This window comes from Bacillus rossius, chromosome 5 (genome assembly GCF_032445375.1).
Source record: "Bacillus rossius redtenbacheri isolate Brsri chromosome 5, Brsri_v3, whole genome shotgun sequence".
In the NCBI taxonomy this organism is placed as follows: domain Eukaryota; kingdom Metazoa; phylum Arthropoda; class Insecta; order Phasmatodea; family Bacillidae; genus Bacillus; species Bacillus rossius.
In genome coordinates, this window is record NC_086333.1 from 79,852,072 (window position 1) to 79,868,829 (window position 16,758).

At 40.7% G+C, this 16,758-nt stretch overlaps 1 protein-coding gene across 1 annotated transcript; it reads left to right on the forward strand.

The window, feature by feature from the left end:
• Nucleotides 1-4,455: 4,455 nt before the first annotated feature.
• On the forward strand, nucleotides 4,456-13,610 carry LOC134532311 (gustatory receptor for sugar taste 64f-like). Its single transcript, XM_063368730.1, has 8 exons — nucleotides 4,456-4,801; nucleotides 6,840-6,958; nucleotides 7,044-7,229; nucleotides 8,132-8,406; nucleotides 9,877-10,037; nucleotides 10,700-10,856; nucleotides 11,565-11,654; nucleotides 13,497-13,610. The coding sequence occupies exons 1-8, from the start codon at nucleotides 4,608-4,610 to the stop codon at nucleotides 13,608-13,610; spliced, it is 1,296 nt and encodes a 431-aa protein (XP_063224800.1). The 5' UTR covers nucleotides 4,456-4,607.
• The last annotated feature ends 3,148 nt before the right edge of the window (nucleotides 13,611-16,758 follow it).

The following is a 16,758-nucleotide window of genomic DNA, read 5'->3' on the forward strand; positions in this document are numbered from 1 at the left end:
TTTGCAAAATAATTTAAATAATTTGTTTAAATATAATCACGAACAATTAGTTAAAAAGCCCGCCTTAACCTGTTTTATATTATAACAGATTTTCTCGCACGGTGGTTGGCCGGTTCTTGCACGCTCGGCTCAGGCGGAACGTGACAATGAGTCATGCTTTTTTGTGCCTGCAGCCGGCGTTCATCGATTTATAAGACGTTATCATGTCAAAAATAAAAACTCTAAACAACCCACAACCACCCCTTATGAGATGATGTCTACAAATATCTATTAAACATTTTTACAACCATGATAATTTGAGAATTTATATATGTATACGAGAAAAATTAAACACGAAGAAATGTAATACAAAATAGATGTACTGCTTGCAGAAACATGTTAATTTTTAAGTCAGAAAACTTAAACCTATTCATAGAAAATTTCCACATGATTTAAACGGGCATTTATATTTAAGGAACAACTATAAAATGGAAAAGATGTCGAAAAAACAAAACAAAAGTTGGCAAAAGGGAGACGGAAATTAAAGTTCAGGACTTCCAAAAACCATTACTTTTTATTTCGGGACTTTTTTTGATCAGTACTTCTGTTTGCTTACTTTTCCACGACTTTTAAGACTTTTGTGACATTTGAAAAACATCCTGTTGTAGATGAAAACTTAGGATAGGCAGGGAGAATACTTGCTAACAAAATGAACTCAGTCTAGCCATGAACTCTGAACACAGAAAAAAAATAAAATTACCCTGACTGGGAACAGATTTTAGGATAACTTGTCATGTAGCAGGAAAACTGAATTCCTTGTATGAAATGCAATCAAAAAATCTTGGTTTCAAAGGACAGTTAAACTGAATGTGACCTGACGCGCGACAATCATCACAAAATATCTCGTTAACGTACGGAAAAAAAAAAATTATTTACTTCAAGCTTTGAGACAAGCTGTTTTGTTTTCTGACAGAGAGAGAGAGAACTCTGGCAACATCCGCTGTTTACACACTTCCTCCTTCATTAACCAGTTGTTGTTTGCCCAGGGAGCCTCCCTCGTTACCTGTCCCCGCACACCCCTCCCCCACTAACTTGCCAACCAATCAACCTTGTTTTCCTCGACCGCGGCACGCAGCACGGCATCGCAGCACGGCGAGACTGCACGTCACCGCTCCAGGTCAGCTCTTTCGAGCCGACTGCGAACGTCTACATTCAGGGGCGCAAGTCTGCAGGATGGAGGGGAGGGGCGAGAATACCGCATGTGGGGATTAACCGAGACACAAGTCATCTCTGGTCAGAGTTCTTGTATGTTGTATGCTGCCCATATCTGGCCTATATGCATGCGAAAAGCCAAAAAAAATTGAAAATATGTAGAAAGATTTCCATAAAACATAGTTATGACGTCTACGTTTATCAACCCTGTTTCGCAGTCACAATTTTGCAAGCACAAGTGGATTAACCCCCCCCCCCCCCTCCTCCAGGACCGACGCCCATGTCTACATTGTATCAGTGTTTTTCCATTCTCATTCAGTTTTCTATATAATACAACCAAATTATAAGTTGATAACTTACCCAAAGTTGTTAATACAAATAACAAGGCTACTTTTCGCGAAAGATATGCTTTGCAAAGACGATTTTTCATTTGAAATAAATGTTCCAAACTAGAAGAAACACCAACAAGATACACTGACATTGCGTGCATTGTGTCTTCACTCATGAAAAACAGTGCCAAGTGGTCAATTAGAGTGATTAGTCGTGTGTTGTATCTAGTTTTTCGTGTCCTGTCACTTTCAAAGTCTGTGCTGTTGCCAGTGACGGCAAGTCACAAGCAACAAATTTTATTAAAGTTTACTTGTAATTTATTACTTTTCATAGAAAATAATTCCTAATTGTAATATACTTGTAGAGAAAGTAATGTATATTTGCATAAGAGTAATTGTTATTTTTATATTAGGTTATTTGCTTAAATATAACTCATTTTTCCTGTTAACAATTCCTGATTATTTTTTTTTAATTTTAAGGTTTATATAATATTTTTTATCCAATAAATTTTATTATTGTGATATTTTTAAATTTGTGTTGACAATGTAATTTTACTTATATTACCTAATGAGCTAGTTATAATCAAATTATTTTCAATAAATTTAATATCAATTGGGAGCATGCTGAAAATTATTAAATAACAAATATTATCTTAAAGGGATTAAAACCATAAGTATTATAAAATTGGGTTAATGGTTAAATTTCTCTATAATCATTGAGAATAATTATAAAATTAAATTAAATTTATGTGATACTAATAATTTTATACATGCAGGTTTTGAAGCATATTTTTAGTTTTTTTTTTGCATGATTAGTAATCCACACCTTAACTGTTTTCCATGCAGATTTTTAAGAATTTTTTTTGTTTTGGTTTTAATGCATGATTTGTGATCGAGAGGTTACTTAAAGTGCTGGTTAATGGGATACAATTTTGACCAAAAGTAGGAAATTCTAAGTAGAAAAGCATCTAAATAAAATTTTCATTGAAATTGGTGAGCAAGTAATAAGTTAATAGAGTGTGCTGGAACGCACACAGATACACGGACACTTCAACGTAACGATCGCATAATGGGGATGAAGGAAATTAAAACACAACATGTTAGTCCCCCAGAGTGCAGCAGTCAGGGCCAGCAAGAACAACGTTGCCATTGGCCGACACAGTCGCCCTTTTAAGTGCTTTACACAAACACTCTTCACAGTTGGTCATAGCTACTGTATCTCTACTCTTCTCCCTCTCAGCAATCAAATAAAATAGGTATGAAGTTCGTAACTGGAATGAGCATTACTGCATCACAAATACTCTTGGACTAGTCGCAATAACTTTCAATGTTGCCATTATTTTTTTTCAGCAATGACATTAATACATTATTATCTGTGGAGGCAGAACTCAAGCAATAACCAAGCCAGGTGGACTCGCTGCCACAGGGGTCCCGCGTGTGACGAAGACAGGTCATAACGAGCGGGAGGGACGCAAGCACGGCAACGGGGTTCCCGACACGCACAAACATGTTTGTTCGCCCTCCCGGGCAACGAGGGAGTGTTTGTCCAACACGAACAAACACCTCCCTCTAGCCCTCCTCCCGTCACAAGGTCCCGCCACACACCTCCTGTCCGGCTGCCGACTCGTGAACACTGTCCCCGCTACAAGCACGCACGCTCTGGTAAGTTATCCCCACTCTGTAATGTTTAACACATTAAAAATTTGCTTCTTCATTCAATCTTTATTACTGATAATTACGTTACATTCATTCCTATTACATTTTACATATGTTCCACACTTCCTCTCCTTGTCGTCCTGCATCCATTGCCAACTTCACCACACACTATATCCCTCACACTCTCTCCGTCCAACCTTAATACTATACATATACCACACACTCCTCCTCATTCTTGTACTGGGAATTATTAGACACACTGCTAAAAACAGTAATGGCAATTCATTGCCTTGGTTCGTGAAGCTGTAAGACAGCTTACGTTCAGTCGACACCAGAGCTCTAGGTCGCCACGACGCCTAATGTTTCCTTGCTGGAGACTAACTTCTCCCAAGATACCAAGCTATGACTGTACAGAGGTTTTGGTGTTTCAAAATACTGTTGTAGAGAAATGACAGGGTCCAAGAAACCAGGAGAGTATTTAAACTAGTAGGCCTATATTTCATCTGTGGTGCTCAGCACAACATGAGCTCATAGATGAATAAGTATTTGCATAGATCGGTGGTAAACATCTTCCAGGGTGGTCTCACTCACATGTGCCAGAATGCATAACAACATCGAATATTCACAACTAGACAACAGTGCAACCTTAAAAAGGAAGGACACCGACACCCACAACCACACAGATATATATAAACAGTTTTTGAAGTGAAAACTACTTTAACCGCGGTGAGTGATTTTTGGTAGGGGCAAAACTTATGGGTTCGCGTCACCGACATGCTAGTGACGTGTTGCGCCGGACTGGCGAATCGCAGCGGCCTGTGTACATGTATACGCATATATACACTAATACATTGTACATATTCGACTGCATCATGTGCGTGTTGGGACTCTTTTTTGGATGGGTAAAATATTGTGAGTTCGCGTCATTGACATGCTGTAGTAGCAGTAAGTGAAGTTAATTTGACCACATGAATACATGACCTAGGTCTGACATCACTGGTAAGCCATAGCTAGGTAATGAATTTTTACGTAATTTTTACATACCACTGACATCTGTTGTGACTAAACAATGATGTAAGGATAAATTATATCATGCTGAGATTGTACTGATATAATACCAAAATCATTTTCTTGCATACATTCGACGTAGAAATGATGTCATATTACACATTTAAAAACAAAGTTTTAAGTTTTTACTTCTGTTGACAGTCCCCATGACTGGCTATTTTTTTTAAATAACTGGCTTTGTAACTTTAATATATTTTGTGGAGGCCTGGAACACAGGGACACATGGATTCTAACCGCCATACTTCCTGCACTGTCCGCGATGCGGGCACGCTGATGATTGGCGAGGAGGGTTTCTGCAGGTTGCCGACTTGCAGGCAGCCATCGGAGCGGAAGCCACTCTCGGAGGCTTGACCGGTTGCAGCCATGCAGACGTCCGTGTTTCCCCGGCGCCCCCGCGGGACGGAGGACGGCGACACCAGGGGCGCCCACTTGGCCGGGCGCTTCGCCAGCGACCGCAACTCCCTGTTCGGCGCGACGCGGGCGGTCGTCGTGGCCGCGCAGTTCTTCGCGCTGCTGCCCGTGCACGGCATCACCGGCCCCAACGCCTCCGCCCTCGAGTGAGTGTGCGTGCGTGTGTGCGTGCTGGGCTCGGCCAATCACGCGGTCCCGCACTCGCCTGCCGGCTCACCAGTCAACCTCGCGCCACAGAGCATTAGTCTGGTCACACACTTCTCACAGCAGTACAGATTTACATTAGAAATTATTTACAAAGGAATATGTCTCTTGGAATCCCTTATCTAAGCAAACACTCGTATCCATGTCTGTAATTACCTGGTATATATAGTTCTACTGGGAAGACACAAGTCAGTTTTAGCGTAAAATAAGACCACAATATTTTGGTCTACTTTGAGTTCAGCACACCGAGTGCATACCTTGTGAATCATACTCTCACACTGCCATCACCAACAACCACCTTACTACCAATGCCCCATAGAGACAAAAAAAGTTTTCAAACAATAACATATATTGAAATTTTTTAAATTGAAATCTGAATGCTGATTAATATTTCAACATGAAATGTTCAGCCGCACTTTGATGTTGGGGACGAAGTAGCCAGAATCCATCCAGGATGTAGCCCACATCCTTCCAAATCTTAAACTCACGTATGCATTCTGTGTGAACGCAAGGAATGCTAACCTGATTGCACTACATGGTATGCCTTGCTACTATCAGAACCCGGAGTGAGGGAGAGATTGTTCACGTCCAGCGTGAACATCTCTCAATTCTGGAAACGGAATTTGACGGTGCCAACGGCACACCGACACGGCTGAGGGTGGCTAACAAATCTGCAATAAAAAAATATTTCCTGACATTTCCAGGCTTGGAGAACAATTTTTCCTGACCAGTAAGTATTTTTTCGACAATAGCTATCAAAATTTACCTCCCAAATTGAAACTCATAGGCATACCACACTTCACTATTGCAACAGGCCACTATCAGTTATTTTATTGCACTACTGTCGACAGCACTGGAGTCCATGCATGTGTCCAAGTAGTGATATAATCATGACCAAACAAGAATGGGAGGAAAACTCTCTGACACTTAGTTATGGGTCAAAAAAAGGGAAGAAGGTATGTATACGTAGAACCGGTAAAAAAAAAATCTTTTGAAACTTTTTAAATTTTTCAATAACCTCATCATAAGACACCAGGACGTTTTGCGAATTTGTCTGGCATCAGGCTAAGATTCAAAATCCTGTGTTTCCTCAACCAAAGTTTGCATTCCAATTGGCTGATTTCTTAGCGATAACCTTTTTTTGCTCCCTTTAACTGGCACTACCCGATTCGCTTACTTCTCTCCTAGCTGGGCATCGTTGGCTCACGATTGCAGAGGGGAGCGTGCATTCAACTGCGGTCCAATCATCAATACAGGGCAAGAGTACGAAGGTTTGCATTCTAGCTTGCGACAAAATGAATCCGTGAAGTTTCTGTACCTCTAACCATTATTGAAAAAAAAAAAAATTGGTTGTCTGTAAATTCGGTTTACGGACGATAGTTTAACATGACAACGTCATAGCAAAACATTGATGAAATGATTGCATACTTTTATGAATAAAATTGAATCATTTTTATAGAATTATCACTATTTTGTATGGATACAACAAAGGAGTGAAATGAAATCTACAATTTAATTGATAAATTTACTTTTATTTGCACTCATTAATTCAAATATGTTTACTACTTTAACGAAGAGATTGTTTTAACTATAACTTTAATACATGTTTGCTATTTAACTTCTTCCAATCTGTGTTATTCTGTTAAGGATAGGACGATGATAGGAAAAGTAGGAAACGAATGGGAGTGTTTCAAGTTTAATGTGCCTCGAAAAAGTCAAATCGATAGTTGTTCCAGTCGAGTGGAAGAGAGATAGATGCGGCGCAAGCGTACAATGGGCATAACGGGACACAGAGTAACGGAACAATGTGCATAACGGGACTCTTTTTCTAGCGTGCAGCCGGCGTTCAACGATTTATTAGACGTCACGTCAAAAATTTCCTGACCATGTAAGAATTTCCCAAACATTTCTGTGACTGTTCTCTGTTGCTGGAAATTCCTGGCCTTGTCCAGGTTCCCCCTGCGGCCGCGGTGTTCGCAGGTTCCGGTGGCGCAGCGCCCGTACCGCCCGCAGCCTCCTGATGGCGGCCAGCCACGCCGTCGCCTTCTGCTTCTGCAGCAACAGGTTCTTCTCCGCGCGCTTCACCTTCTCCAACATCGGTGAGCCAGCCGCTCGGCACGCCGCCATCCCCCCACACCCCCCTGCGGTCACGGGCCGGGCGCGGACCTGAGTCGGGGCGCACAGCGCAGGTGATCTTCTTCCTGTACGCCTGCGGCATGACGCTGGCGTTCGTGCGGCTGGCGACCCGCTGGCCTGGCATCGCGCGCCGCTGGGAGTGGGTGGAGCTGGAGACGCGTGGCTACGGACACCCGCGCGGCCTGGCGCGCAAGGTGCGGGCCATCGCGGCCAGCGCCCTCGCGCTTGCCGCACGTGAGTCCCTCCCCCTGCTTCGATGGCCACGTGGCGAGGTCGCCAAACTGCTCAGACGGGCGGCCTCACTACCCAGTAGAAGTTGGGAGACCCTACTATTGGCTAAATGTTTACAATCGTCAAAATACCGCATGCAATTTGAAGTGACTTGATGCACTCGCATACAAGCTTTGCTTTCGTGAGTGCTAAATTTCCTGGTTAATTAAGTGAATATTGTTAACAAAGTGTAAAAAAAAAAAAAAAAATAAAAAAAATTACGAGCATTCAAAAAAATTAATTAATTTAGTATGCCTACAATTAAAAAAATATTAAACACTTCATTAAAATATTGTTACAGGATTAATTCATACAATGCACACATAAAAGGCACCAATACGGATGGTTAAGGCATTTCAGACTTGTCTTATCTGTGCCCTTACACTGCCATCACTAAAGAGGTTTCACACAAATATATTTAAGCCTTTCTGAAGGTAACAATAATCACTCACTACCTTTACGTACAAGTTGCCAAGAGAAACGAGATGGCTGAGGAAGTCACACCACGTTGTTGTGTTAATTTTATTGGCAGTATTAAACAAGTTTTGGCGACCAAGGGAAAAAAAAACATAAATATTTGAGATACAATTTTTCATTGCAAATAGTATCTACTAATGTGAGCAAATAAATTTATTCTCAGCCTCATACTCAATTTTTAACATTGCAGAAAAATAAAATATTTAAACAAATAATAGTTTTAACGCATGAAAAATCACAGAATTATTAACTTAAAATAAAATTTATTCTTTTCATAAGAAAATTAAAAAAAAGAACAAATATGATTATTTAAAGAATACTGTATTACTTGTGTAACACACTGAGCACAATGCCGGAGCGGCAGGAATGTTGCCGCCCGTGGCTTGCAGTGGAACACGTGTTCTCCAACGTGAGCAAGCTGCGGCGCGGCCTGCTGTGCTCGCGCGGCGGCGCCGACTGGGTGCGCGCCTACTTCGTCAACAACTACTCGCACGTGTTCGCCCTGACGAACTACTCGGTGTGGAAGGGCGCGGCGACGCTGTACGTCAACGTCATCGCCACGTTCACCTGGACCTTCGCCGACCTGTTCCTCATCGTGGTGAGCGTGGCGGTGGCCGCGCGGTTCCGCGCGCTCAACGAGTTCCTGCGCGGCGTGCGCGGCAAGGTGAGCGTGCCCGCACGCACATTCACGCTCTACCACTTAGACCTGTGCACAATCTCACTGTCATCATGCTCACAATACAGCCATAAGGTCTGGTGATAAAGATAAGGAGGCTTGCTAAGCCATGGCGAAGCCAGGGGGGGGGGGTTAGGGGTTCAACCCCCCCCCCCCTTAGCACCAAATCTTTAATTAATTTCTTATTCATCACTCAAACAAAATTCATAATTAATAAAATTTTCACCATTACAATAATTAAATTTAAGTACCGAAAACTGCTAAAATAGCACTATTTTACACCTTAAAATCCAAAATTTTCCCGGGGGAGGACCCCCGGACCCCCCGCTTTAATAAGGGGGGGGGGGTGCCATGCTTCTTAACACCCCCCATACACAAATCCTGGCTACGCAACTGTTGCTAAATAGAACTAGTGACAAGCATTCATTTGCTATCAATGGAAGTATACTCACACTTGCTTGTGGCTCGCAAGCCTCTAAAGCAGCCAATCTGTACCTCTTTTTGGCACCCCAAACACAAAACGCTAAAATCAATGGCACACAGCATAAAATTATACGCCATTCTTACACGCTGATTATATTAATTTTTCTTATTCTGGCTAGTAAATTTTCCATAACCTCTATAACACAAATAAAAAAACAATTTTATTCTGCTGTAATATTAAATAACGTGTGTTAAAAAAAATTGACACAATTATGTCAACTGACACAGTTCTTAAAAAATAAAATATATATATTTGTTGACCTTAACCATTGGGCAGGCACATCTCGAGAAGGCTGTGGGAACCCTGCTCTAGAAGGGGGAAGCCGTCCTGTTGCTACGACGCTGAAGCTCTCATTTCCCGGGCTCGAGCTTCCAGCTCCTTCCTCCACTCGCTGTGTCGGGAGTTCACGTGCCGTCCTGCTGACCACCTTCTGCCCGTGCGCACCACTCTGGTCCGGCACGGCTGTCACCAGCCCTCCGCGCCCCGCCTATTTCTCGCGCCACCCCTACAAGGACGCTCCCTTGTGGCCTCTACACACAGCGCCGTAATTAAACAAGCGCTGGGTCGGCTCCAGTATCATTCTGATTCCATGATGGCTGGTTCCTTGCAGTGTTGCAAGTGCATTCCAAGTAACGGAACACTGTTCATTGAAAATATATATCTGTAGATAAAAACACAATACTATCACAGGTTTACTTAGGTGTTACCTAGATTCATGTTTTATGAGATTAACAACCTCTCGTTAACTATAAAATGACGCAAAAGGAGTTACCTGACATAAGTTCAAACATTTAGTAAAATGTTGATATTACAAAAATTATTAATTTCAAGATAACTTAAAATTCAGACACCCTACTCTTTAATTAATGTCTTATTCAAATAAATTTTTAATATAATTATTAAAAAAAATCAGTTGTGATGGTAAATAAAGAACCACTCACCATGAAGCCACCAACCAAGGGCGCTGTCTACAGGAAGTGTCGCACCGACTGTGGGGGAAGGTACGCAGAGACTACAACCAGCTGACACGCCTCGCAGCACGGCTCGACTCCTGCCTGTCCGGTCTGGTGCTGCTCTCCTTTGCCAACAACATGTACTTCATCTGCCTACAACTCAACTACAGTCTCAGGCTCAGGTACGCTCTCAGCTCGGTACACAACATGTACATGCTCTGTCTGCAAACTCAACTACAGTCTCAGCTAAAGGTATGTCCTCGGCTCGGGCGACATGGAACGATTGGCTAGCACTGCACATCTCAACTCCTGCACGGTAACAGGAAGTGGCTGGACAGAAAACAAGGAAGCACTTTTTTGCTTGCAGGAGCTGCATTGTCCCCAAGCCTACAAAGCCTACTCCCAGTTCACAAACGTAAATGTTTTTTCATAAAAACAGCATTAGAAATTTGACTTTTTATAAGTTATTTACACTAAAACATCTAATTCCAAGCAGACTTTAGCAAAGGAAAAAACAGATCAAAACTTATCCAATTTCTATACTATCCGCTGACATAGTCATTTAGATTAACAATATAAATGTTCAATTTCGATATTACAATTTACATTTTCACATTTAAATTGCATTGAATGCCACCAACATAAAAAAAAAAGTATACTTTTATAGCATCTTATTCTGAGTTTTATTTTGTTTTCATCTAGTCCTCAAAGAGTATAAATATGTTTTAAGGAAATGTTCTCCGCCTGTTTCTGCTGTGTAGACACGACACAACACTGTCAGCAGTGAACAGAGAGGCTCCTGCGAGAGCAGGGCGAGAGACGAGGCGCGCTGGGCTCGTTGCAGGGGGCTGACGCTGGACGCAGCCTACTTCTACACGTCGCTGACCTTCATCGTGCTGCGCGCGGCCGCGGTGCTCTTCTGCGCGGCGAGCGTGCACGACGAGAGCAAGCAGCCCAAGAGGATCCTGCAGTCCGTGCCGTCGCGCAGCTACTGCCTGGAGGTGCGCTGTCTCGGGCCGTGCTGGCTCCTGCACGCGCGGAGTCCAGCCCCCAGCACTGTCGGTATCCACACTTTAGTTAGTGCGGCCGGTAAAGATGGAGCCAGGGTGTCCACAAGGAAAAAAAATATTTTGTACCAACTTAGGCGAGAAAAAACTAATAGATTTGAAAAAAAAAGTACTAAATTATAATTTGTTATGGTTTTAACAATTTAGGAAGTTATTATGACATTGCAATGCTTGAACTTAAATATCACACCACACACACATACAGTCCATAGTTTTTAAAAATAATTACGCTTAATAATAAAACATATTGGAGTTACTGTAATATTATTATATTAAAGAAAAAAAGTACTAGATCTGAGCGTAAATGTACTAGACCACTAAAAGTACTAGAGCTAGTACGAAAGTACTAACTGTCCTGGATGGAGCACGTGCTAGCAAAACACAGGAAAAACAAACAGGACAGTTCCTTGTCCCAATATGACAGTCATAATGTGCATTTGAAGCTCCTGATGGACAAAACAAAAGGTGTTTTCATTATAACGCAACAGCCCTTGGCTTCACCGCCATCGGTAATCTGGCTCCACGCTCCCCCTGTGATGTGCGGGAGCACGGGATACAACGTCAATGCTTGTTGCTTCCCTGCGGTCGAGCGTCGCGGCCGGGAGACTGACCCCTGGTGTCCGTGCGTGTCCGTGTGCGCAGGTGGAACGGCTGCTGCTGCAAGTGTCGTGCCACGACGTCGCCTTCACCGGCCTGCACCTCTTCTCCGTCAACCACAGGCTCATCCTCACGGCAAGTGTCCGCGCGGCGACACGGACCACACAGTTCCCTTTCCTTCACGACGCCTGGTGTCCTTGTTGCGATCCAATACAGAGTTACCTCCGTACAAACATTTTGTGATCGTTCCTGTAGTTTCTCAAAAACTAAACATCTTTAAATGTCATTAAATTATTTTTATTGCATGAACAGACCTTTAACAATATCAAATCCTATCTTTATACTTGTGTTTCCCCGGCCAACAGGGGTATACACAAGGAATTGGAAGGGGGGGGGGGATATATATCTCATCCGAAATCATAAGCAATTCTAAAAAATCTCATCATTCCCACCAACAAAAGGAAAGAATCTGAAAGCAAACAGCAAGCAAAGAGGTTCTACCACCCCTCCTCCCAAATGCAGTAGTGTTTTGGAGCCAGATGTAGGCCGATACTGTCTCAAACATTGCGGTGGTACTGTTTGATAGTTGTTTCATACACAGAAGCAACAAACTAGCTTATGCTAAAGAACTGTTTATGCAATGAAAATACTTAAAAACACTTCAAAGATCTAGCATAAATTGGGTAACTATAGAAATGTTAAGATAACGTCTGTGTGGAGTCTGATGTTTGTGGTGTGTGACCAACGAAGAGTGGACTAGCAGGATACCCAACTTGGCAGTGACAGAACACTAGGGAAGTAGATGACAGCCGGTGTAGGTTGCGCTCAAAACGAGGAAACAGAAAGGTACACCTAAGACCTGGGCCAGTAGACTGAACACTCAGCAATGGGCCATCCGACATTTGCTTTAACGTGTGTAACTAGGACACTCACGCAATTCTGCAATTAAATTTCCCTGATTTTTTATGACAAAAATTTAAAATTTCCCTACTAGTAATTATTTTTTAAATGATTCAACTATTTTACCATTTTCAATAAAAAATAATGATAATACAACCATAGCTGGTCTAGAATTATATAAAATAATTCAAATTCAAATAGAACCTAACATATGCTTTTTTATAGTGTAAATGATTATGCAATATAACACCATCTAAAACCTCCCCCCCCCCCCCTTTTTTTTTTCAGTCTGGGCGATGACAGACTGTAGCATGAAATTTTACCCTAAATGGCTATCACTGGGGAATTTCCATGACTTCACCCGGATTTAAAGAGAATTCCCTGACTAATCCCAACCTGACATCTGTTAACTCTTGTGGTTTGATTACTTACAGCATGTCTTTACCACAAGATATACTGAGATCTTTAGTTTTGTTGATTAAAACACACCATTAGTTTTCTGTCCTCTACGTGCCAGCTAATGCAACAGAGTTGTAGGAGAATATTAAGTGGAAACACAACAGTTGGTGACACTTCACAGATCAAGCTGAAGGGACAAGCATTTCCGATGCAAACACGGGTCTAGTCTTAGTCTGATCTCTGAACCCAGTCAGCTTCAGGGATTACTCGTTACGTAACTTGTACACTGTTCAGAACCAAGGTCATCTTACTTTGCAAATTTGCTGTTTCACAATTGTACATGAACCACGTATAACCCAGTCCTATCACACCTGCTTAATACATGTAACATTTCACGAATGACTTGGAAGAAAGCTATCCTTGAATTAAGGGAACTCAATTACACCATATGAAGTGCTGGTTTATACTTTGATAAAGGTGATAAAAGCTGGAAAGATTTGTATCGGCACACTTCCATATGGTGACAGCAGGCACTCAATCTATTTCTGCCATACACACCACTGCACAGCACTTTTAAACCATAAAAAAAAAGTGGCCCATGACACGTTAAGAAATGTGCACGATGGAATCAAAAGATTGGAAGCAACGAATACCAATTGATCTACAACTGTTCCGCAGGTATTCAGCGCAGTGATCACCTACCAGATCGTCCTCATTCAGATGAACGCATCGTCCACGTACGAATATAGCGTTCCATCAGGGTTCAACGCCAGCACGGACTGTCTCCAGTGATCAACACCAGCCATTGTTTCCGAGGCGCAGCATTCTCAACAGAACCAAGAATATGTTTCCATAAAATATTTGTGTCACATCATTTTGAAATAAATATTAATTCTGTTCATTCGACCTGTTCATAGCTTTTCATAACCAACACAGCAAATATATTTTGACTGTAAAATTAAGTAGAATAAATGAACATAATGCATTGTATAAATTGTGATCCATGTGTTGCCAATATAAATAAGGTAGCTCGAGAGAAAAGGTAGCCATAGTATGCCGAACAAATATAGTTACATTTTTATTTGGTATCTTTTGCATATTTATTATATTTTGGTATTCCTGATTAGACTATCTGTATTTATAATATTGTGGTTGTCTCTCACTGATTTCCTTTTTTTTTAATTTTTATTATTTCTGTTCTTGTTGTGAATTCCCCTTCGATTTTTCTGCTATAGGTTAGCCAATGTTTGTGGAGTGTGACATCTTTCAGCAGTTTGCTTAGTGCTGCTGGTAGCATGGGGTGTTAAGCCCGTTCTACATTGGCACAGAAACGGAGACGGATCACGTAAACGTAGGAAATGGCAACCAATGAGATTGAATTTCAAGGTTATGAAGTATTAATTTAATTGAAAAAATGTTTCGAGATAATAGCAAAGGGTAGAATTTACATATATCATAAAAATCACAAAGTAATAATAAAACACTACATATTCTTGTACTTGAAACAATGTGTAACGTATTTAGAACATAAATAAACACGGCTACCACTAAGGTGAAGTACTCGGCTTCTATTGGTCGCACGGAGCAACGTAAACGGAGGAGCTCAGCACTGCTGAGCTGATCTGTACGAGCCCATCTCCGCCTGCGTGCCGTTGCAGAAACTGTGTTCCGTGAGATCCATCTCAGTTTACGCGACCCGTCTCCGTTACTGGGTCGTTGCAGAATGAGTCTTGGTGAGGGAGGTTGGGCTGTTGTGCAAGAGAGACAGAGGAAGTAGCTTGTGACGGCTAAACTGTCTCGTTGATGGGGAGTCGTATTCTAGCTACATCTCCGGATAGCCATGAGAAGCGTGCAGCCTCTGTGTGTGTGCTGGGCCGAGGGCTAGAGAGTCGTGCGCGGTGATCGACTGTAAACTGAGCTGCTGTTGTGCTTGGTCATCCGTGCATCTATCATGGTGAGCTGCAGGTCAGCTAATTCTTAAATGAGAACGTGTCCGACAGCAGTATTTTGTGGATGCTGGTCGCAGTAGAGTACCTGCGATCGAAGGTGATTTTGGCATTCCAGTTTCTGCCAGCAACACCTGCAAGACTGACGACTTCAGGGGGAAATATATCTTCTGTACGAGTCGATGACCAGCCCCCAACAGACGCGGTCAAATGTGGTTTTCACCATCATTTAGAGAATTTCTCCCAGAAGGTTAATGTGTTATTTTATTATTAAATCATATTAAATTTAAAGATTGAAAAAACATCAAATGTTTTGCAATCAAGTTGTAACATGATGCTCTTAGGATGCTAACATGGCTTACGCTGACTTATACATGACTTGATACATCAAATTTATGTACTACAGAATTGTAATAGATCACATGAATTCTTCTAAAATATTAATTGAAAATGTACGGTAAAACAAAACAAAAATACTATGTCAACGAAAAAGCTTCACAAGTATCACTACAAATGTAAACCATAATTTATTATTCTGTTGCAAATAATTTTTAAATATGTAAGATCTAAATGAAATGCCTAAGGTAACTAACATATTTAATAGGATAAGGATTAATACTATGTAGGAGAAAATAGCTTCACAAATAACTCATTTTATTTGTACCAATTTTAACAGATTAAAATAATGACTTTGGATTATCCTTAGAAGACAGACATAAGCCATCACATACTTTTCTGTAAGCCTTTTTAAGACCTAAAAATTCTGAAGTACATTAATTTGAAGTATTAGTCATGTATAAGTCAGTTGAGCCACGTAAGCACCCTAAAAGCACCTTTTTATGCCTTGATTACAAAATATCAGAGATTTCTCTAATACATTTAAATCTAATGTGAATATAATATACCTATACATATAAATCTTCCGGAAGAAATTCTCTAAATGACGGTGAAAACTACATCAAAATCTATTGTGTAGTTTAGAAGAAGTAAGCGAACAGACAGACAAGATGTGGAAATGACTTTGTTTTATAGTATTTATTAATAAATTTGTAACATCACATCAACTGTTATGAAACTTTAGTGGTAGCATTAAATAAATTAAATACAATTCACATACATAATACAAATAAACAGGATAAAATAACATAAACACATGTAAAATAATGGAAAGGTAACAAAAATCATAAACATACAAGACAAATTACAGTGTAAAACGACTAGACCATATACTCAACAATGATAAATTATTACTTACAAAATAAATTGTAAATATATTACAATGTGAAATGTTCTAAATTGAAATAGGAAATTAATCTTACAATAAATGAACTATTTAATTAATGATATAAAATTTTATTAAAAAAACCCGCCTGCAAACAGCTATTAATTATGGGACTCTTGAGCCCGTATTTTCAAGTATGAATTTCCAATTTGTTTTGGATGTAACCCAATTATGGATAAAGAATGCACCTAAAAATTTCCTACGGTCGATAAAAGGAATTAGATTTGGTTTTGAAAAGTTATTTTAAGTTATAGTTTTAAAAAGTATCTTTTCATTGTTTTCTAGTTTATAAATGTTAGATTCTATAATACTGTTCTATATTATAGATCCATACTCCAAATAAAGATAAAATACAGTGTTACTTCCGACTAAATGTAAATACATATACATATAGTACTGTGTTTTTAGGTGAGTGTGTGCCGATAATAATTTTCAAACTCAATAAAACTTTTTTCTAAGTAGAGGTTCTTTTTTATCATTTCCCCCTCATTATGGAGAACCCGGATTTTAGTGAACTCGGATCTGTCCCTGCCCCAGTTGATCCAGGTTAACGAGGTTCTACTGCACTATTGTGCAATACTTACTCCACTAAAATACTGTTTTTGTATGCTGTATTTTTATGATATAATTTGCAATAAATCACAGACTTGAACCTACCTTCGGCCGGGTCGATACTGTAATCGTGGTCAGAGGATCCGCTGGTCGAGCGATC